This window comes from Falco naumanni, chromosome 4 (genome assembly GCF_017639655.2).
Source record: "Falco naumanni isolate bFalNau1 chromosome 4, bFalNau1.pat, whole genome shotgun sequence".
Taxonomy (NCBI): Eukaryota; Metazoa; Chordata; class Aves; order Falconiformes; family Falconidae; genus Falco; species Falco naumanni.
In genome coordinates this window covers 79,449,357-79,472,365 of record NC_054057.1, presented here as the reverse complement: position 1 = coordinate 79,472,365, position 23,009 = coordinate 79,449,357, and the positions used below count along the sequence as shown (strand labels likewise).

The following is a 23,009-nucleotide window of genomic DNA, read 5'->3' as shown; positions in this document are numbered from 1 at the left end:
GATTTGGAATGAAACCCCTTCTGCTTTATCATTTGCTTCTCTCAAAACAAGGAGAACAGAACATAGCACAAAACAGACCAGGCAGCACAATTCTTTTTGTGAAGTAACCTTTTTCTTGTAATCATTTACACTGTTGTTAATTGTGCATAATTTGCACCTTAACCTAAAGCACTTTGTATCTTCTCTTTTCCCCCACTTGAACTATACAAGTAGATCACAAATTCATCAAGATGAAGAGAAGTAGTTAAAGAGTATGTCTTTCCCTCCAGTCAGAAAGAATTTGGGAATGTTACAGTGAGTTACTGAAGAGAGAATCACTTCACTGCTGATACCCACTACAGGACAAAGATTATTTTAATTAATTTCTCATTTATTTGTAATTATGAAAATGTTGCAGTTACACCTTTTTTTTTTTTTTTTAAGGAAGCCATTTATACTAATTCCAGTAAAAAAAATATTAAACCTTTGTAAGCTCCCAAATCTGTTCCTTCTTTCCCATTACTCATTCTTAATTACTTGCACTTTTGCATTCTGAAAATTTGTATGTTGATGGCAAAAGTGGTTCTAATATCACACATATGAGTATAATCTTTTTTCTTCTGTAGCCTGTTTTTCCATATGTTCTCCTAGTGCTCTGGGTCATGACCACATGTGAAGTGTAATGAGCTACAGCTGGTACAGATGATGGCAATTTTCTCTTCTCCGTTTCCAGGTCATGTTATACTCTTCCCCACTCTTTGTTCCTTAGAACCTTTCTCTGGATTTTCCCAGTAGCTGTCTTTGGCAGATCCTGAACAAACTCCACCTGAAAGGCAAAAATAGTCACTTTTAGCCAAATACATTCTGATTAATATCCCAGGTGCAAGGAAAAATACACTTTTATTATGGCTGGGATAAAAAAAATGCGAAGCTGCACAGCTTGGGGCTGGGATGGTGAAATTCCTTGCTATGTATCTTAGCTGTCCACACAGGCAGTACTTGCGGGGACAAGTACCACAACCCTGAAGAGATAAGCACTTCACCTGTCAGGACAGGGAGTTGTGTCTTTTCTGGTTGTAAGGGATGAAAATTCCAACCCCTTTGATGCCAGCAGGAATTTCCCCTTTGCTTTGGCTGAGAGTCTGAACAGCACTCAAGGTAACAGCTGGATGCCTTGCCCATTTGAGTGGCCGTGAAAACCCTAGATTTCATAAAAGGAATACTGGACCTGGATAAAGATCAGTTACATTACTATTTCCTCCCTTTCGGTCCTTTCTAGGACATACATTGAACCCAAGGCTACTGTTGCAACAGACCCTGTAATTTACTTTCATTTTATTTTATTTAACTATGGTTAGAGTGTTTGTCAGAATGCAGTTGAAAAGAAGCCAAGGCAGAACAAAAACTTCAATTTTTGATACCCACCTTTTTGTGGAGTACTTACCTTCCTCGGATATTTATAAGGTGCAGTCAGCTTCTTGACATGTTGCTGAAGCTCACAAGTTAATTTTTCTGGATCATGCGATATAAAAGCAGGAGCTAAAACAACGAAGGCTTTGACTACCTGTGCCACAAAAGTTAAGGGACTCCATTAACTTCCAGACATGGGAATAAAGGAATATATTTGTTGCCAAAACTGAGTATCAAAACTCACAATCCAAAATTTTGAGCTTTTTCTTTAATATTCCTTTTCACTGTCTGTTTATTACAGAATACAGTGTTATGAAGGATGTGTTTTGCAGCACAGGATTTTTTTTCTGTTTTTCCACTTTATTTTCTTCTTGACTTTATACACTACTAGACTTTCCAAAATTTTAACAGCAAAAAAGACAGCTGAAAATCTCACCCTCAAAGAAATGTTGCAAAGTTGAAAAATATAAGAAGAAAAAGTAAACACTCTGGGTATCATTGCCACCATGCTTAGTGACAAAAAGATAAATAATCCAAATTCTATTTCTTAGACAAAAAGATGCTACAGTCAGTCAGAAGAGCCAAACTTTTTTTCTCCACATCAAGCCCAACAAACAGGAAAATAATTCTGAAATTCTAAGTTCTATCAAGGTATAGTTTAAATTTTTTTTTAACCCATTTTGTTTTCAAAAATCTGCAAAATATTTAATTCCAAGGAAGCCTGGTATGTATAGGGAGCCTGATCCTTAGAATAAAGTGCATTTATATATATATATATATATAATTTTTTTTTTCTTTTTACCTCCCCTCGAATTGGATCAGGACTGCTGACAACAGCTGACTCTGAGACTGCAGGGTGCTGGATTAATGCACTTTCAACTTCAAATGGGCCAATACGATACCTAGGAGAAAATGCAGATATAATGGCAATGCAAGTATTTATGTAGATGCAGCTGTGTAGCAAGCTACCTATTCAATTTGCCTTTCCAGACTGAATTTTAACAGGCAAATGAGCAAATCTAAAAGCAACTGGCTTACCCAGAAGAATTAATTATATCGTCAGCTCTTCCAACAAACCAGACATATCCTTCTTCATCCATAATCCCTCTGTCCCCAGTGACATAAAAATTTCCACACACAGAGGCAGCAGTTTTCTCTGAATTACCCTGAAAACAATCAAACATTTAAAAAAATGCATATGATTGTTAGTGAAATGTAATGCATTTACTTTGCAGTGGTGCTAAAAAGGGTCAATACAATTTTTAAGTTGTTCTCAAACTAAGTATGTTCAATACTATTTTATGTCTTCAATTAAAAAAATACAGAGCCGCATTAATTATTTTTGTGGTAGAAATATGTGAGGTGGAAAAGAGCATTTGTGTATATATGGATTCATGTTCTAGGGAAAAAAGGCCGTGCTCTATCAAAATGCCCATCCATCAGAAATTACTAAACTCTACAACCCACTCTCTCTCTTCAGAGAAATGACTTATCATTGCAAAGTGTTGTCACAATAACCTCCTGTCAATGGAAAACTTTCACCCCTAAGCTTCAAGGCCAAAACACAAATGAGATGACCTAGAGGAAAAACATCATCTACATTGATCTATCAGGTCTAGATTACACAAAAAAACACCCTGACAACAGAAGACATAATGAAAACCTGAAGTAATAGTACTGAACCAAAAGAAGATTTTATCATATAGCAAGCAACTATTTTGTGTAAGTTGTTTGAGGATGCTACAAATATCCAAATATCATGGGGGTTAAGAAGAGTATTAAAAACACAGATAAGTTCCCCAAAGCTTATTCAACATGATGGCTCAAATGCAGTGGAGAAACTCGTTATATTTGTTTCCTTTAAGTATGTACTACAACTCATTACCATCACAGAGTACTAGCTTAGATGGACCTTTGATCTTAACCAAAATGGCCATTCTTCTGACACTTTTTTTTTTAAGCTTGTTCTGCTTTCAGTGGGCAGAGCATTCCCATTCAAATAGTAATGTTAGATTACGTCTGCCTCTACTTCTATGTATGCCATATGATCATCTGCACTTGAGGGTTTTGTGCTGTAGATCTTGTGCCCATCCTCTACATGACAGGCAACTGTACAAATTGTGTCTCTGACACCAGAGATAAGTGCATGCTGGAATGTGTCCCTTTTAAAGATTTAAAAGATCAATCTGCTGTACCTCTGACAGTGGTATGAGGGAATAAGATACATGGCTTTTCAGAAAGCCTCCCTGAGCTTCTGACACATTAGAGTAGTCTTTATCGGCTTCCTTCACTAATCCTTAACCAAAGGACCGGGTACAGGTCTGGAACAAGGTACCCCCGGTTCATGTTGCAGTTCTACCTGTTGAAGTTCTACTCTGCCAATCAGTCTGTTCCTGGAATAGCAGAACAATGGACTGATCAGGCTCAAAGCCCTCAAGCAACCTAGTGAGACCTTGTGAGGATCCTGGATGAAATTCTGCTCTTTGAGTAATCAACAGAACTTTGTCCTGGACCTCTCTTGAGCTCCTCAGCAGGCACAGACAGACCAACTCAGACTTACCAAGTACTCAGAGAACAGACAGAATGGTCTTGTTGGTTGAACTCGGACGGCAATGTTGCCTTCTTCTCCCACAGGCAGAATAGCCCCATGGTCATCTATGATCTGCAGAAAGGACATATTGTTACTGCTTTGATCAGCTCAGTGAAATATCTGTTATAGCACAGTACAGGACAGAGAAGGGACACAGACAATATTCCCTTACTCTTGTGCCCACAACTGCAGCTGAGCTCAGATGTGGCGTATCAACATACCTGCACATCATAAGGGGGAACAGCTTTTCCCAAAGAGCCAGGTTTAATTTTCATTCCTTTCATATTGGCACATATTGTCACCTGCATAATAGATTTATTTTTTTTTAATTTGTGCAACATCTTGTCAATTTTATTATTGTTTGCATTAGGCACAACACCTCTTCATGACTGTTGTGACAAGAGCTGAATCAGGACTAAAGCATTGTGGTTCTCAAGCACATCAGAGAGGGGCTGAGAGGCATTTCAGGTCAGCCCTGTGGAACGAGTTTGCCTGTGCTCAGTCTGAGCTAGTGAGTTCTTCTGCAAACACTTGACTTCGCAAGACAGCAGATGTGGAATCATTACAGATCTTATTTCAATAATGGAACAATTAATTCGGGACCATATCAAGGGTAAGAGGAGAGAATGCCTGAAATCTGACTCTTAATAGCTTCGTTAATGTTCACTTACAGAGAAGTCTGGGATGTGAACTGATTTAATATTTTTCATTAAAATCTTGGACAGGCCAAATTGATACCCAGAGCAAATTATTTTTTTAGTTTTGCCTTTTAAGTAAAGATGATGAAGGGATCTACTATAACACTAAAATATGCAGCTAGTTGATTTTGGAACTGTATAACCATAATTATATATAGTGTCTTTTTTAAAAAAAGTTCATTCAAATGATTCTCACCTTTTCCATCAATTTATCAAGCATACTGTGCCTCTAGCATTGTTACCTTTGAAAGGACATACTGCAAGAAATAATGCAAACATACTGTTTCAGTCTGGCCATAACCTTCATAGATATCCAGCCCCGTCTGGGTTTTCCACTTTGCCATCACTTCAGGATTGAGTGGTTCCCCTCCAGATACACAGTGTTTCAGACTCATGAACTTGTAGCTTGAGAGGAATTGCGAATAAAATAATTTTCTTAACTACTGGAAACGGCAGTGAATGATCTTATCTGAACAGTCTCCTTCAACTTCCGAAGTAAGTATGCCTAAAACTTCACAAGCTACTTTGGAAACGACAATAATCGTCCTGTTACACAGACCTGGACTGGACTCCTAGATTGCTCATGTTACCACTGAAGATAACGTGGTTTATCTGTGCCACTGGAAGTAGGGGTTTTTTTTCTGGAAAAAGAGTAAGCAAAGGTGTTTTCTAGGAAGAGCTGACAAAAAAAGGACAAAGTTCAATAAGCACATCAGATATTCATGGAAAGCTGAGTATGTGCCAACAACCAAGATGAAATAAGACACAGAATTTTCTAGAGCAAAAGGAAGGCTGAATAGGAATACAGAGCCTGAGCTCCCTGCTAAACCAGGGTTGGCTCTTGTCAGGATGAAAAACTTATGTAAGAAGAGTAAGTACCTTACTGAAGATGTCAAAACTCTACAAATCACACTCACTACTTCTCATAAGCTGAGTATTTTGCAGTGTAACAAACTGGTGGGAACAGCTGCCGAATAACTCTCAGCATGTGGAAGTCCTCTAACCGCTCACTTCACTCAGGCATATGGGAAAAAATCCAGTAAACCCCTGATCCTGTGCTGCACAAAACCTTCACTTAAATTTAACTGTGAACTGTAAGTTTAGAGGAAATGACAACGTAAAAAACCTCACTTGTTTCCCTTGGGCTATCTTTTCAAAGGCCCATTCCTGAAGCTTGAATGGCCTAAGGTGTAACTAGTTATTCTCATATTTCAGAATGTAGCTTTCTCTTCTGAGAGCAAATCTTGCTAATTAGATCTCATTTAATCGAAAAAAATAAGCAACATAAGGAACTAAACAGTCAGCCACAGCATTATACCCCAGCTTCTCTTTGCAAACCCTGAAAGAAACAGAGGTGCAGTACCTGCTCAGATCATGTTGGACCAGCATGCGGTAGGCAGTGGGAGCAGTGCAAAAGACAGTAATGGGATATCTTGAGAGAGTCTAGAAAAATAGAAAGTTATTTTGTGGAAAAGAAAATGTAATGGTGGGTCTGACCTTGTAAATGTGCAGGTGATGAACACAACTTATGTGCTCACATGTCTGCAAAATGAAAACCATAAAAACGCAACATACATTCAACACAGAGAATGACTATGAATTAGTGATTATGAATCCTAACTGGAGCGGCTAAAACAGTCAGGCCCACTGCTGCAGAAAATATAGTACTTTCTGTCCAACAACAGTCACTCATGTAAAAAAATGACATTTGACAGTAGCAGCTCATTAAGATTTTCTCCTTCCCAAGGTGACTGTGTCCCAGGCTCAAGACTAAGTGACAATAGTGCACTAGACCAAAGCTTTTCCAATTTTGTTCTTGAGAAAGTCTGGGTCTCCTCTCCACACAGGTGGCCAATATTGAGGAGAACAGGCCAGCCGGCTGGTGGTGCAAAATGGTAGAGAGGAGGACTAGGCATTCTGGCAACTCATTGAAAATTCAGGATAACAGGGCCCCTATTCAGGTCTATGCCATACTCTGATTACTAGTCCATGCTCACTCTGAGCCCAGAGTAGCTGGAAATCTGAAGTGAACTTTAGGCTACACATGGGACAAGACTGCAGTGATCCTGAGTTCTTTTCATCCTGCATCTTCCACCACGTCTCCTCTAGACTGCAGCCACGTCACATGGCCTAGCCAGGAGGGAAAACACTTGTTCCTCTAGCTTACTGGGCACCAAAGGGAGGGATGTTCACTTGGGATGTGGGAAGTACTGCTACAGAGCAGTGGGTACTCATGCACTGGAGCCCAGCCTGTTTGCTTCATCTACGCAAAATGGGAATGAAACTCACAGTATAAAATGTTACTCTTACCTCAGCAATAAGTGATGATTTAAACTGTGGCATATTGTGTACAAAGACACACGATCCACAGATCCACGGTGCAAAAACACTGCTCCAAGCTGATTTTACCCAGCCAGTATCAGAGGTATTCCACATTATATCTGAAGGAGTCAAATTCATCCAGTACCTGATGATAAAGCAGAGATAAAAATAATGCTTCATAGAGTGAGTGACTCAGGCACAGGTCACAGCATAATTAAAGGGCATGAATTAGAAGATGTGGTGTCAGCAAGTGGGGCTGCTCTTTAGAAAGTTTGTAAGCATTGAAGAATCTTAAACATTCTCTTATTTCCCTTCATTCCTTCCTGTTTAACATTTCCAGCATTTGCTTTTCTCCTGAACAGCACAAAACATCCTTGGCTTAAGTTGCAGAATCTGGATCTAGATCAAAATCTGAACAGATCATTTGGAGTAGGCTTTCCCCACATTGTGGATTAGAGACATCAGCTGAATCACACCTTGTTTCTCTAGGAAACTAACCACATTACTTGTCTGCACTCTATACCACCAACTTCCAACTCTGAATGCCTTGGGAAATATATCCTTTGATCTTCATGAAATTTCTCACTCCTTGGGAAGCATAAACAAAAGATGTTCAAAGAAAACAAATCAGTACCAAGCCACAGATTCAAACTGAACTGTAACCTTTAAGGTATAATGCTATGGTTCAAGGTTGTTTTGGTTGTCAAGGAAGTTTTATATAATACTAAAGCACTAGACTTTATCTGGTTTTGCTATAAGGATGTTATCCTTATTGGCTACTCTGCAGCCAGCTCTCTGAGCAACAGAACACTGTGTTTAGTGATCTCAACTCAAGTCTTCAAAAAGTTTTTAATAACAAGGGTTGCACTGTGAGGGGGAATGGTGAGGAAGAATCAAGATGCTGTACTCGTGAAATGCTTACATTTAGTGGAGTTTTTCTGGTCATATTTTCAATGTAACTGTGATCATGTCACTTACATCAGGACACTGGGAGCAAATGCAAGGTATACCTGCCACTGGTTGCAAATCCGATGCCATAACTGCTGTGGGAGTGCACCACCATTTTTGGAAAGCCTGTACTTCCACTAGTAAAATAGATCAGCATTGGGTCATGACTCTTTGTCTTGACACATTTATGGTCAGCAGATGTCACCCTTCAGAAGAAACAGTATATGACAGTTACTACATGTAGTTTTTCTCAAAGGAAGCAGTATTTTTTAAGGTTTAGGAGATAAACAGGAAAACGGCCCAAAACTACATGAACTCGCTAAATAGACAGTTGCATCAGACACCACAGGTAAGAGTTAGAGAGCACATTTTGCTAGTCACAAGTGTGCTCTCTCTGCCACAACTTTCAAGGTGTGAGCACCTACAGCATATTCTAGTGACTTTGTCCACAACTATTTTGCAAGGTGCTTGTTACAGAACAGCAGGTAGATGCAAAAGCAACTTCTGCCTCAACACATACTGTCTCCCAATCTGAAGTCAATGAGGGCCATATTCAGGCTATTTATGATAAATAAGATGGTCTTAGGCATGTATTATACCATTTACATTCAAGAGACTGACAAACAATTCAGATCATCTGGGCTACCAAGACAGTCAAGGGAAGAAATAATTGATACTGTGTTAGCTGAGCACCAAGAGCTGACAATGGTTATCTTCTCATTGAATTCAAGAGGCATTAGGCTTGGCTCTAGAAGACACGCACAAAACAACTGCAAGATTAGCATCCTGCGTGCTTGTCTTGTGATCACAGTAGAAGAGCTTTTAAAAGCTGGCAGGCTGCTGAATAAGAAGCTGAAAGACCTTAATATAGCTCCCAAAAACTGTGTTGAAGGGATTAGTACTTAATGCAATGATTACAATGAGTTGGCAGAGGGATGCAAAAATGTAACTTATTTGTAGTTTGAAAATTAATCCCCAGACTCAGCAATGTCACCAGACTGACACTGCTTCCTTCACCTCACAGGATGATGGTAAAACATCTGGATACTCACGCAAGGAGTTCTTTGAGGTTCAACCACCCATCTCTGCTCCCTTTGGCTACAATTAGTTTGCTTTTCAGAAACTGGCACTCGTGCATGACAGATTCCACTGCAGGTGCCAGTGTATCATTAGTAATGATGCACTTGGCCTTTGAAGCCTGGAGTCGGTATAAGATGTCTTTGGCTGTTAATTGGGATGTTCCTGGAATAAAGACAATTCCTGGAAAAAAGCAACAAGCAATTTAGAAAATTGACCATTTCTCTTTATTATGTTCACAGGACATGACCCCGGCCATAGAAAAGCTGAACTACTTGCCAAAAACTTATGCTTTGGGAGGAGTCAAGTATAACTCATGTTTGAAGGCAGAGTTTGGGTGAATTTGTGGCCTAGGAATGACCTGGGATCATCTGGCTCTGAAAGACTTCCAAACCCTGAAACACGGATGTTAAGTTTTGTGTCATCCATATTAAAGGTTTCTAGATCATGAGTAAGATCTAGATTTAGAGTGGTTTTGAGCACTTCCTTCATGATTTGTAACTCAGGAAGGAAGCGTTGAGATTACCATCTCCTTAATTAAGTATACATATAAGGATTATTCATTTAGATTATTTTCATCTGGAATAAAGCTATTATTCATTTAAATAAGAAATGAATAACTCGGGTATGGGATAAACAGATTGAGGTCAGGTAGCTTACATACACTGCTCAGTCAACAAATCCCTCAAGCTTGGATTCATTTTGTAATGTGAACAAACGTAAGTTTGGATACTGAGTACAATGTGACTGAAATCATATTTTCAGGGGTGGAAATCAATTAAGTGCATTTCTATACCTCCTTTTCCCATGCATTTCAATAGACTTTACCTACAGACTGATTTCAGTCTTCTTGCACCTTCACAGGTGTCTACCAAATTTTACAGTTGGGAATCTGAGGCACTGAGACACTGAAAGATACTTCCACATCATAGTCCAGTAAATCCTGGATACAAAAGAACTGGATTCTCTGAGACTTAACTCCATTTACAACCTGCAAGAATCACAGAGCTTAGAAGTGGGACAAAAAACATTTGATCATGTTCTTGTTGATGCTGAACTGTTCCATCATGGATGTTTAGCAGTCTAAAAATGCAATGGGTCAAATTCTTCCTAAGAATTTGCAAAACTGTAACAGCAGAGCAAAATAATATTGTATTGAATTATTAACCAGTCTAGACACATAACTTACTGCAATAAAAGTGTCCACACTGATAATGTATCTGGTCAAATCTGGTCTTAGATTGCAATCATTCAACCTTCACGGGCTTCAACTGAGGATGCTGTTTAACTTGGCCGTGTCTGTTCAGCACCTAGCACAATGTTGCATTGGTTCCTGTGTGGGTGCTGCCAGTTCTCCTTCTACGCAAAAGCTGAATTGTACAGGGCACAGCAGCACATTTCTGCCCCATTTTTTTTCACATTAATTTAGCATATTTTTCGTATCTTCTATTTATTTTCTTTCTGCATCCAAGAGATCAGTAAGATCACTTACCTGTTCGCATACAGGCTATGTTCAGTAGCCACCATTCAGGAACACGAGGCAGAACTACTTTAACTCTGTCTCCTCTCTGCAAACCACACACCTCAGAAAGTACATTAGCTGCTTTCCTTGACAGAAATCCCAACTCTTCAAAGCTCCACTTCACCTCCTCTCCCTCATCATTTACCCACCAAAAAGCCGGATTTGCTGGTTGTTTTCCATCCTAGAATGCAGCAGAATGTATTAAAATGAGATGACAAACCTTGAAAGGTTTCATTTCAATCCAACATAACTCCAGACCAGGCAAATCAAACCTGGCAACTACTCTCCTAAAGTGACACCTATATTTCTGACAAAGAAAATAAAATAGTGCATTCTACTTCGCAGCTCATACTACCTAGTATCCATCAGGAAAATTGATTTGTATCATCTGAGATTTGTTCCAATGTCTATGAAGTAAAAGAAAAATACTACCTTTTCCAGTCGTGACCACTCATCTAAGACATCACTTGCAAAGTTGAAATACTCTGGCCGTTCCTTTTTGCACTGGTTTATAGCATCATAATATGAAATAATCTGAGATGTCAGAAGCCTGCTGCATCCATGGAATAATCTGCAAGGTGACCTGAGAATCCACAGACACTGAGGAATCCATGATTTAATAAATTTTCTCATGATAAATGATGTTTTATCAGACAGTGGGGCACAAAATCAGATGCACACCTACAGGAATCTATCATCTGAAATGAAAGAAAACACATTTAAAAACAGCCAGGTATTGGATGCTGTCTGGTTTGTGATGTTGAATAAATTAACACAAATCAGCTTGAATAAATAGGTTGTTTGCACACCTCTTCCGGTTTTCCCCCTTATTTTATGTGATTCTTAAAATAAGCATTCTTCCTTTTCCAGCAAAGAGACTGTGCACTGTTTTTTCATTACAATCTTTGTCAGCTGATGAATGAAACGCATCTCATCTCTAAACTTTCACTTGAAAGTCCTTTTCTAAATCTCTCTCTCTTGATTCCTGTAAATTTTGTATTTTACTTTGCCTCTTTACAAAAATAAAATGCTGCTACTTAGTGCTTTGAGGACACTATTTATCACCTTGATTTAAAATGGTCTCTGTAATTATGCTATGTCTTAAATATACACTAGATGGCGATTCACACTGAATTTACACACCAATAAAACTCATCAAACTTTTATTTCCTTGTGAGTTCTCTTTTCACTAGGGGCATGGAATGAACACAAAACAAACACTAGGCAAGCAAACGTTAAATGCCAAAACCTTCCATTTCCTTTGCACTTCAGCTGAAGTGTGCAACTTTGAAAAAGATACATGTTGTAAAACAAACTTGCAAAGAAAATTCCAGCACTTCCAGTTTCTCCTAGTCTTTCCTACGCTACATACAGGTACATGTAGAAGAGACAGAACGGATGATACTGCAGTTATTTAAAGCCCAGCTTTGGAAGTCAAGAAAACTGGATTTTACTCACAGATGCAGAATCTTCTGATAAACTTGTTCTGAGTGTAATCAATTCCTTAAGAATGTACCCGCCACATTAAATCTAAGGGAATCTTTCCCTCAATTCAATGGATCCAGCTTTGCTTTTAAACCTTTCTGTGCAACAACCTTCTTCTTATTTAAAAGCCAACAGTACACACCGACCTTCCAGGGATAATACAGTTACTTTCACTCTAGCATTATGTATTGCAAGTGTAGATGTAATGACAGTTTAAAAGTGTTCAATGCCAATAAGTAACAGCAACTGACATGACTCTAAAATCATTGTATTTGTGAGGCAAACCAGAGAAATGTAAACAGAAGGTGCTCACACGTGAGGCATGTGTCAATGGCTGTCAACCACACAACGATCTCCAGGGTGTGAGTGGTAGCAAAGCAGAATGCTCAAGAATTATATTTATCGTGCATCCAACGTTTCCTGTGGCCTGTGACTTCTGCAGAAGGCAGATTTTTCATAGCTCTCAAACAGTAAAGCACAAAATGAAACAGCCAGAAGCAGTTAGCACTGATGAAGAAATGTGCAGAACTGTGACCTGATTTGCTGTATGCCTAAAAGAAAGAAAACACTGTATTCCACCAGTTTCAATTTTGTGTTCAGTTCTGCTAAATCCCACTCCTTTCCTCATTGTAAATCTGCCCTGGCAGGACTGACTGCTGTATGATCCTCCTCTTACTGCAGTTTTCTTCCAGGACATAGACATCAGAAGCCCTTTCCAAAATGATGCCTAATTCCTGGTAGGTTTCCAGAAGGGATTTGAATTGACTCCTATTTGTTTCAGTGGCAGACAGGAGAACACCAGCTCTCTAAGCAAATGGTTTTGTCATTCTACTTGTGCTCTGGCAGCCTCAGGCTGTGGTCTGAGCTTACAACCGGGCCTGTTCAGATCAAATGGGCCCTGTTAGGTTTTTTCCTTTACTTCTGAAAGATGCTTTTTAACCCTCCTAGGATGTTACTTGAAAGACATCTTCAGAAAAGAGCCTGTTGCAGGAGAAAAAGACCACAAAGTCAAACAGCAGACTTATCTCTCTGCCTTTTTTTTTTATCTTTCAGTACCTGATTTCTGCATCTCTATTTACCTTCGATCTTATCTTGCAAGCAGCCTGAATACACAGCTCCCTCTGATTTCATTAAGCACTGCCCAGGAGTGCTAACAGAACACAGCTCAAGGTGCACTACAATCCAAAGCCTTTGAGACTGATAGGAAGGAGTTCACTTGAAACCCAGCCGCGCTCACACCAGGCATGAAAACAACCTAAATTGAAGGAATGTGCCAGCCAAGATCCTTCACCCTCAAGAAAATGGAGGCTACCACATCAACCACCATCACAAACACTCCCTTCCAGCAGTAGTGTCCTGATAACAGATTTTTCATCCTTTAGTCTAAGGGCATGAAGGAAGGAAGCAGCACTCACCACTCCTCAAGCGGAAGTCATTACTGGAGGCAATTTCTTCAACTATCAGTTTAGTTTTACTAATCTGGACCCACATGTCCTCAAGTCAGCTCTGTCCTTGTCTGTGCTGACAAAACAACCACCAGAATACTTGGTCCCCTCTAGAGAGGCTATAGCTTTGGGTGTATAGCTCACAAATTTCAGCACAGTTTAAGGCTCAAAGATATTTCTGCTACAATTACAGAGTGGCAGATACAGAAATAATATTTTCTTAGTAAATTATGCCTTCTTAATCTTTTTGTAAGATATTTCTTAAAATGATCTGAAAAGACTAGCTAGTTCACACAGTTGATAGCTATCCTAAGGATGAAATAGTACATTTGGTCCCTTCAGTGTACTGTACAGGTATTAGCTGCATGAAATTGTGCTACCACTGAAAACCAATGGCAAAATCATCTGGTTTAACCCACAAAGTAGTATCTTGAGCTACAACTTGGAACTTAGGCAGAGATGGAAGCCTTACAGACAAGGCACTGAAGAAATACAGACATTAGAACTATATAAACAAAGCAGTGAGAGTTTTCCCTGAACACAGCATCCTCTGAATCAGATCCATAGTAATAGCTCCAGAAGTGCAACAGACAACCAAGTATTAGGCAAAGGAGCAGCCCTCAAATACTGTCCCAGGCATCTCACTTACTATTTTGTCTGAAACTCTGTGCTGGGTAATGGTGTCAAAAGCAGGCTAATTAGAGAAGTACACTATGAATGGACTGGTGCTTCTGCAGGTGTGTTTCCTTCTGCGCTCTCTCACCCAGGGTTCTGATTATTTACAGAAACAGTAAACCCACCAACCCTACATATACTTTTTTCCCCCAAACACTGCTAAACATGGGGAAGTATATTAATCTTCTTGTGGAAAGGTACAGTTGGCTCCACTGGTGGTAGACTGCTTTATCAACCTTATCAGCTTCTTAGTTTGGCTGATAGAAGAGCTGCCATTTGAGCAGCAAACCCTGCTGCTTAGTGCTCTTTTGCTTCTTTCTTTCTCGGTAACTGGATAAAGGCAGGACAAGATGAAGACACAACATTTTTTCCTTCTACCATTATTGTTTTGCACAGGTTTCCCAGCAGCGGACATCATAAGCCCAAACAAATCAAATCCAAAGAAAGCCAGACTCCCCAAAATAAAGAAGGAGAACAACGTACTCCTGCTGAAAAAGAGCAACTTTGACAGAGCGCTGAATGAAACTAAGTATCTGCTGGTGGAGTTCTGTGAGTATCAATTTCCACTGCCTCTTACCCTGATGGCTCTGCAGAGCATGACTGATGCTGGGGCACTTGGGTATGCTTGTTTTACTGTTGCTTTGTCCTCTAGCAGTTTTGGGTTTCTCCATGTATGTAATTTAATGTAAAATACAGTAATTTACATTATGTAATTTATGTAATAAATTATGAGATTTATTACATTAAATCTCCATGTATGCAATTTAACGTAAAATACAGTAATTTATTCCTTTTCGGGATGGTTAAATACCAGCCTGCTACATAGGATGGATACTGCAAATAAGATGGGTCCTCACACACAGTGCTGAGTTGGCATTCTCTGCTTCTATCACCTAATTTTGCAAACACATGTTTCGCAGCAGTGATGGGTGGAACTATAGGTATTAAAAAAAAGAATCAGAGAGGGTTTTTCTCCCTCTTACCTTTTCATCATTGCTTTGTATGAGGTTTTTGCTGCCTGGCATTTCTCCTCTGTGAGTGTTTGGGCTTCAGGGCATGTCTTTTAAAAACACTGGTGTCTGTAATTGCATTATATTGGACTCTTTCCCTGAAATAAGCACTTGATTAAATGGAGGCCAGTTTGTGGTTTTTCTACTAGGTTCATGTTTGTTCCTCATGGGGAGAAAGTTAGTGGGAGCTTTTGAGTAACTAACTTTGTTAGAAGGTCTGGTCCTCTGAACGTTAGGGAAAGTAAACCAAAAAAGCAAAAGCTAAAAGGTATATTCTCATGATGTTACCCATCTAAAAGTTCAGACACTGCATTATTTCCCACTCCAGAAACATGGAGCTGTATTTCCTAGCAGCTTGCTGGTAGGAAAAACTCCTCAATTTGCGTAAGACAGCAAAAGCTTTGTCTCTGCTGCTTGGGCTTGACCTTGCTTCACTGTGTCACACTTACTGAGCTCACTGCACACACTCTCTTAGCCTTAAATTACACAAACACCTTGCAAACTAGCACTCCTTTGGAGGCAGGCATTAGAGAGAGTCACAAGCTGAAAACCCTGATCTATTCTGTATTTGGAAGGGATATGTGAAATTAAGGCAATATCCTAACTTTGCAGAAGGGCATGTATTTTGTTTTTTTGCCTCACTACCAAAATGTGGATGACGATGACAATAATGATAATAGTAATAAGCAGCAGCAGTAGTAGTAGTAATGTAGATTAATCTGAAATGAAAACACTTGTATTTTTCCACCACCATCACCTAAAATACACTAACAGCTTAATGAAACTAAAAACATGTTTGGATCATACTAAACATTTCATTAATCCTGAACCAATGTTATGAAATTTTACATACTTTTAAAACTTTCAAAAGAATCACATTAGAAATTTCTTTAAAACTTCATGTTTAAGATTTCTAAACACTTTTGAAAGTGTTGAAATTTAGCAAGATTGACTTCTAAATTGTGGAAAGACAAAGGCTATTTAGCAAATTCAGTCTCCAGTTATGAACTGTTCTGATCTCTCTGAAGGTGCATTATTTTGGTGAAAAAAATAATTTACCAGAAAAACTTTAGTCAGGCTCTATTCTCAGTTTTGTAAGAGGTGACTTAAAGCACAGAACCTTGATGTCCAGGTCAGAAGAGTTTGCAGCCAAGCTTCCTGAGTACTTGCTGAGCTGATCATAATGAGATATTGCAACACACTTCAGGATTTCAACCTAATACCAAATGGAAAGACGATGTGAAAAATATCATGAAGAGATGAAGAAAGAAGGCCAGCAACTTGGGCACTCAAAGGATGCAGGAGATGTAAGTTAGGATTTCTTCCCCCTGCTTCAAAGCAGAGTCCGGGACCTCCCTCTCTGATATCCCACCACCTTCACAACCAGTCTTCTTCAGAAGAGAAGGGCAAACACACTCTTCCATTCAATACTGCATCGTCTGAAAAAGTCAGAGATGAAACACTGCTCCCCAACCACATCTTGCTGCAGTGATCCTCACTGCCTTCTAGTTTGGATTCAGGGTCACCATGTCTATCTGAAGGGCTTGCTCAAAACTTGTGGATTTCCTTTCCCCCACAAACCATAAAGGCATCTAAAGTCCCTGGAGAGAATTACAGAATCGCTCATGAGCGATGAGCTCCACAGCCCAGATACATTATCTGGAAACCACTGGCCTCAGTCTCAATAGCTCCCTTTGAAGATGTGCTACTAAACAGCCTCTGGGGCAGTGAAAAACTATCCTGCAGCAAGGCACTGCCATGGGGTGTGACAAACCTGAGTTCACAATGCTGAACCAGCTGGCTCATTAGCTGTAATCATTTGCATTGCCACAGCACAAAGACTAAAGATGGGACGTGCACATTCACCTGTACAGAGAAGCCATAAAGCCCTAATATTTTATGTCTTACTCCTTAAAACAGGCTATCTAAATAAACAGTCTACGTGAACATGGAACTATTAAGGGAACCTCGATAATGAGAGACAAAGCAATATTACCCCAATCACACAGGAAATCTGTGGGGCTGCCAGGAATTAGCTTCAGAAATCCAGAATGAATGCAAGACCTGAGACCTTTCTCTTAACCCATTCTCAATCACAGAGAGTGTCAGAGAACGAGAATGCTCTCATGCTTTCCAGAAAGTGGGATTTGTTCTGGTGCTGTACCAACATGGGGAAAAGCTCAAACTCCAGATCTTGACTCAAAACACTAGGATCTGCCTTAGGCCTATCTATCATGTGAAACCCCCAACACTTTCCCTGTTACATACCATTACCTACTTACCAGACCCACAATATTTATTAGGAGAGGCCTGCTTTGACGTCTTCTGCCCAGCGACTCCCAAGTCCTCCTAATGCCCTTCAATTCCACCCTGACAGGTCTGCCTTCTTTCAGGCATGGTTTGCTATAAAAACATACACTGACTTTGTGCCAAGCAGTATCAGGCTACCCTTAGGAGCTGAGCAAAGTACACAGGGCAAGTACCCAGCATGAAAACAAAGTAATGACTCAGAAACACGGCACTCTTCTGCCCTCATCCCAACTGCTTTGTGCAACAAGAAAGTAGCTGAAAGGGGCGGCTTAATAGGGGTGAGGAAGGACACGGAACACAGCTTCCAGCTTTTCTTTGTTTTTTGGAGGAAGGTACAGAGAAGAATGTCTGAAAACAATGCAAGGAGCACACAGCAATGTGCCTAGTCTCCCGTGGACGCAAGCCCTGCTGCCTGCCCAGCATGTGCTAGGAGCACCTAATTTCAATGCTCAATTGAAAGTGCTCTTCTGTTGCAGTTTGGGGCATCTCCCCATCCATGTCAAACTGATCCAAATATCACACAAATGCCTATCAGCACAGGGAATATAGAGCACCTGCCACCAGCAGAAGGTAGATCTTACATCAGTGTTGCCACAGGAGAGTTTTACTGTTTACACTATACAATAGCTGAATATAAAACCCTGTGTTGACTTTCATTGCAGAATACTGTTGCTTTTAAAAAACAGCCATAACCCAAAAAATCCCAAGCATTCTAACAAATATCCTCATCACAGGGAGAATAAACTTTGTACGCTTGTAAACACAAACACTAAACCCACTGTTGCTTACACTGCAAACTGTAAGTGTTGAAGTCATGTATTAGCTTACTCCAATCTTCACATGGAGAGCAACTGTCTGAACACAGCAAAGTGCATCTCCTATTTCATTTCTTTTCTAAAACCTTTCATAAACCTTTCCAATTTTCTGTTGTGAGAATGGTTTCCACAGGGCTTTGCAACTTCCCCATATTTCTCCATGCAAGAATACTCCCCAGATCCCCCAAACAGAATGGTGAATGCCATTCATGCTTAAGGCTTTCCCAGGCCAGAGGCAGAAATAACCCACAATATGCTCCAGGCCCAATGGCAAAATGTAGCACATCAGCCCACACCAGCAACTTGACCATTCTGTGACTGAGAAAAGACATGTTACATACAACTAAATACACTGTTTCTTCAAAGAAGCAGGTATTAAACTGCTACTCATTTTCACTGGCAATATAATGGGTTCAAACACGGCAGACATCATAGGCAGAGATTAAGACAACCGTTTATATGGAAGGCTAATGATGCACTGAAGGATCATGCCTAGGGTAGCTCTTGTATCTCTATTCATAGCAATATTTAAGGCCAGATTAGTCAAAGAGCTGTCAAGATTGGTTTAGATACGGTTTAACTTGCCTTAGGCCAGACCTATGACCTCTCCAAGTCCCTCACAGCTCTAGTTCTGTGAGTATTTAACTTGGCTAGTGGCATATTTAGGGAAACACAAAATCGGTGTAGAGCACACACTAACACCACTTTTTCCTGCCTACCAGAAGAAATCAGGAAAGGCCCAGACCCCCGTGATTGCTTGACTCCTCAGATCTCCAAGAACGCCTACTCGTGTCCATTCCAGTGAAAAATTTTCAGTTCCTAAACAAACGTGTGGATAACCTAAGGACAAACACACAAGCGGTGCAGACCTTGTACTGATGCTTTGCATGCTACGTGTACTATCATTTATGAAAAAGTGATGTTTACCTCTCCTAGCAGAACATTTGTATATCCAGTGAGGCACCAGGTCAGCCATAGGATTCCTGCAGCCTGTGACTGACTGACTATGCTGAAATAATGACATTTAATAGGCAAGGATTACTCCTAAAGAAAAACACATCCCTTTCAAGGCACAAAAGCTGAAAATTACGCTATTGAAAAAGAATATGCTGCTTATGTATATATAGTTCACAAAAAGGGGGATTTCTAGAAAGCAGGGCGGGCATGACTGCTCTTAAATCAATTACATATCAGATAGTCAGCTCACTTATAAAGCCAACATCCAAAGCATACTCACTCCTGTGCCAAGAACTGTTTTCAGCATACAGTGGTCTCCTCACTGCAGGAGGTGAACACAAACAGTTCAAAACCACCCAGAACAGGTATTTCTTACAACTAAGCTTACTACAGGAACCTAGTGCAGTGTGAAAGATAGTGGAATGTGGATGCCTCATTCCTGTAGAGTTTTTCAGAAACCTGTGTCAGTCTTTTAGAAGTAAATCTGAAGTCATTTGTTTGCCAATTATAGTTATAAAAATGAGCAGGACAGTGGAAACACGTCCAGACAGGTGCAAGAGTCACTAGATGATGTTTTAGTTGCCAGCTGCACAGACTTACTGATTAGCATGGGTCCCTTATTTTATTGAATGCTTTGAATAAGGATCCAAACTGTAGAATAATTACTCATGTTTGCACAGCAGAAGATCAAGTGAACGGCAAACATCAGTTTAAAAGTACAGAGGTCAGCACAGGAGATTAGGGGCAGTATTCGCTGTAGAAAAGAACGGGAGAATTCAAGGTCATACAAGAAAGTTTGCAACTGCAGCAAGATTAACGTCCTTCCACTCTGATAGGTTAAACATGAATCCATCCTTCATCTCTAGAATCTTCTACAGAGAAAATTATATACCTGTAGTGAATCTGTAAAAGCAGCCTACGCAGAAGGTGAAAAGTGGGACTGCTAAAATGATTTTCTGGCCATGCTGGAAACTAACAGCTAAGAAACGAGTATTTAGCATGACAACAGGCACATTCACAATGACTGCAGCAATCACCAGACAATCAATATAGACTGCAGAATGAAACTGGAGGCCACCAGCAATTAGCTAAAGACAGAAAACTCATCATACTTTCATGTATAGGGTCATTAAACACATTTATGTATCAGCAAAAATTTTCTCTGTCCACATTTCAATATACTTTAGTTCAGTAAGTGGCACTATGAAAAAAAGTAGCAGCTTATTCAGGTTACTAATGTGCTCAAGAGAAAGAGTCTCTCCAAGTACAAGGTTTCTGGCTCTCTTCTCACTTTTGCCATATCCATTTGGTGTGGCTTTGGGCAAAATGTACTGTGACTAAGATAGAGATGATGACGTGTAATGATACCTACGTTGTTCTTCACCGTTATGTAGTCACGCTGTAAATTCTTCAGAGAGGCAGCACTGGTTTCTCACAAAGTATTTTACATTGCCTAGAACAAGACTGCTAGCGGCTTGAGCTGTAAAAATCAGCCTTTTTGACTGTCTGATTTAAAATCTGTATTCCCTTTCAATTTGTCTGGCTTTGCTTTCAATGTACATGCAATTTCACATTAACCTAGTTTGCTCGTTGTCCATGGAAAACAAAATTGACAAAAACTGAGTTGCTGACATATGAGAAAGTAAAATATAAAAATGCATTTAAATCCACAAATAATGTAGACTTTATTATAGCGTATGACATGGAAAATGTGGCAATCCATCCACACCGAACACCCGTCCTCTGAGGAACGATGTGTGTAAGATTTGTTCTATGTGACCTTTAGAGGGAGGCATTCTTACAAAGCAGTTCCTAAGATCAGGGAAACTTCAGTCATCAGCGAAGGTGCTGAAAAATGCAAAATGTTGTTCTTCAGTGTGGAGCTTTTCCTCACAAAGGCAACATGCCAATACTGTCTGAGCAAAGTGGCTGCAGAAATGGTGCTACAGTTTTCCCGCTGCAAATGATTTAAAAAGGTGACTGGCTGCAGCTAAACTGTTATAAAAAAAGAAAAGAAAGTGTAGAAATTCAAGAGGAAAGCACACAGGTGCTTTTAACTCTCCTAGTTCTGTGGCCCTTTTTAATTCTTCCTCTATCTGAGCCAAAGGGCTTGATTTGTTCTTAGACGCTGGACAATGTATTTCATGATCTGCTACACCCATGATCAAATGGTGGCAATCTGTTAACATGCTCCTGTGGAGGTCCGCATCTATTTTGAAAAGGATACTTCACAAAACAGCAATGACACAGGGTGGGAGGGAATTTGCTGATATTGTCAAAAAAGACAGGTCAAAAACACTTACCTGGGAAGAAAATTTAAAAATCTCAACAAACCCTCAAATTATCCTTCTTGTTATTTACAACACAGCTAAAATTACTGATAATGAAGATGTCCTCCTGTCATTAATACAATGCTGTTCCTGAGCTGATGGCCTTTGGAGGGCTTCTTGCCTCTAGCAGCTGTGGCACAGCACACTGGTTTACACTGGCAGCCCACTACCCACACATGCCTTCACTGGTGACCTTGCCACCACCTCTGTTACCTCTCACCTGTTCCTGCCCTCGTACTCTGCTGTTGCTCAGCTCTCTGAGTCTGGAGCCTGTGATGCTGTGTTAGCCTCAGCAGCTGCTTCCTCACCCCAATGCCTGAAGCAATCTGTATCAATAAAAACCTAAAACAGAGGAAGCTAAACAAAAACTCAGAAAAAGGCTCAAAAAAAAAAAAAAAAGGAATCATGATTTCCTGCAACACTCAAGTGACTTAAAAAATAAAGCACCTGGGAGGCAAACAGAGAATAAGTGGAATGAAAAGGAATTGATGGAAAGCTGAAGAGTAGTCTAATCACTCAGGAAAGCAGGGGAAAGGTGCATGATGGATGTTTCCATGTGCTTTCTAGGTAGTCAAGGAAACAGTTTTTATCTGTCTGATGAAAAAGGCTGTTCACTCCCTGAACTTTGGTCTTGCAGTTATCAGGTTAATGGTGCTTGGATCTCTCCTGGTCTCTGAGTGCAGTGATTACTTTTTATGGATTGGAGTCCTGTATTCTTCCCAGCTCCATCAAGGAGCTACTAACTCTACCAGCCCTCATTATCTAAGCATGCTAGTTATATTACTAGTTACCTGTGACTCTGCCTATCCAGGTCATTCAATGATAAGAGATCATTCTTAAAATATCTGTTCAGAATTGAAATATTTCAGAGAAAAATGCATCCTAAAAACCCCCAGACAACCTACATACATGTCTAATGTCTATAAAGCTTATTACTCCTTGTATATTTGGGAAGCTTCTAAGTGGCTTCAGCTTCTGTGTCTGGATGCCACCAACAATTTCTTCTGCCCCTTCGCAAGGGTGTCCCATTTCACTCCACAATAAGCATTTGATCTTCCAAATTCCCAGTTGTGGTACAACAGCTGTGCAACCTTAGGTTATTAGGAAAAAGTCATTATACTGTAACTGCCTCTGGTGTAAAACATTGCCTTGGAATTACCTAGAAGGTGCTGGATCCCTAATTGTTATGTGGCTTCCTGCTCCTTTTTCCGACAGCACTCTGTCCAGAGCCATGCACCCTTCCTCTTGGAGAGCCCAATAACTCAGTCTAACTGTTCTTGGCTAAGCCTGCCACATGCAGTCATTGCCTATCAGCACTCTTAAATATCACCATTAAGTACTCCATATTTTGTGTCAAAGTCCACCTACCTTTGCAATCATTCTAAGCAAAGATTTTTCATAAAGGCTCAATGCAGTGTCCCTAGAAGCAGCAGTAT

At 40.0% G+C, this 23,009-nt stretch overlaps 2 protein-coding genes across 7 annotated transcripts in view; one reads left to right on the top strand and one right to left on the bottom strand.

The window, feature by feature from the left end:
- Nucleotides 1-93: 93 nt before the first annotated feature.
- On the bottom strand, nt 94-17,515 carry LOC121088111 (acyl-coenzyme A synthetase ACSM3, mitochondrial-like). Of its 6 annotated transcripts, none has more exons than XM_040593824.1 (14): nt 17,430-17,515; nt 16,282-16,377; nt 10,517-10,727; nt 9,000-9,207; nt 8,010-8,153; nt 6,988-7,144; nt 6,041-6,120; nt 4,959-5,082; nt 4,201-4,281; nt 3,950-4,051; nt 2,428-2,555; nt 2,192-2,291; nt 1,424-1,543; nt 94-805 (listed from the first exon to the last, which is right to left on the bottom strand). In XM_040593824.1, exons 1-14 carry the CDS (start codon nt 17,430-17,432, stop codon nt 719-721), a joined length of 1,641 nt encoding a protein of 546 aa, XP_040449758.1. In that variant the 5' UTR covers nt 17,433-17,515; the 3' UTR covers nt 94-718. The 6 variants fall into 6 exon arrangements, with proteins under 6 accessions (XP_040449758.1, XP_040449757.1, XP_040449761.1 ...); XM_040593823.1 differs by lacking the exons at nt 16,282-16,377; nt 17,430-17,515 and adding exons at nt 10,979-11,244; nt 12,345-13,502; XM_040593827.1 differs by lacking the exon at nt 16,282-16,377 and having other exon boundaries at nt 17,430-17,514.
- PDILT (protein disulfide isomerase like, testis expressed) overlaps nt 14,497-23,009 on the top strand; it is a 29,189-nt gene continuing 20,676 nt past the window's right edge. The window contains exon 1 of the mRNA XM_040593833.1: nt 14,497-14,700. Within this exon, the coding sequence (XP_040449767.1) occupies nt 14,502-14,700 (199 nt within the window). The 5' untranslated portion in view covers nt 14,497-14,501. The remainder of the gene's footprint in view (nt 14,701-23,009) is intronic.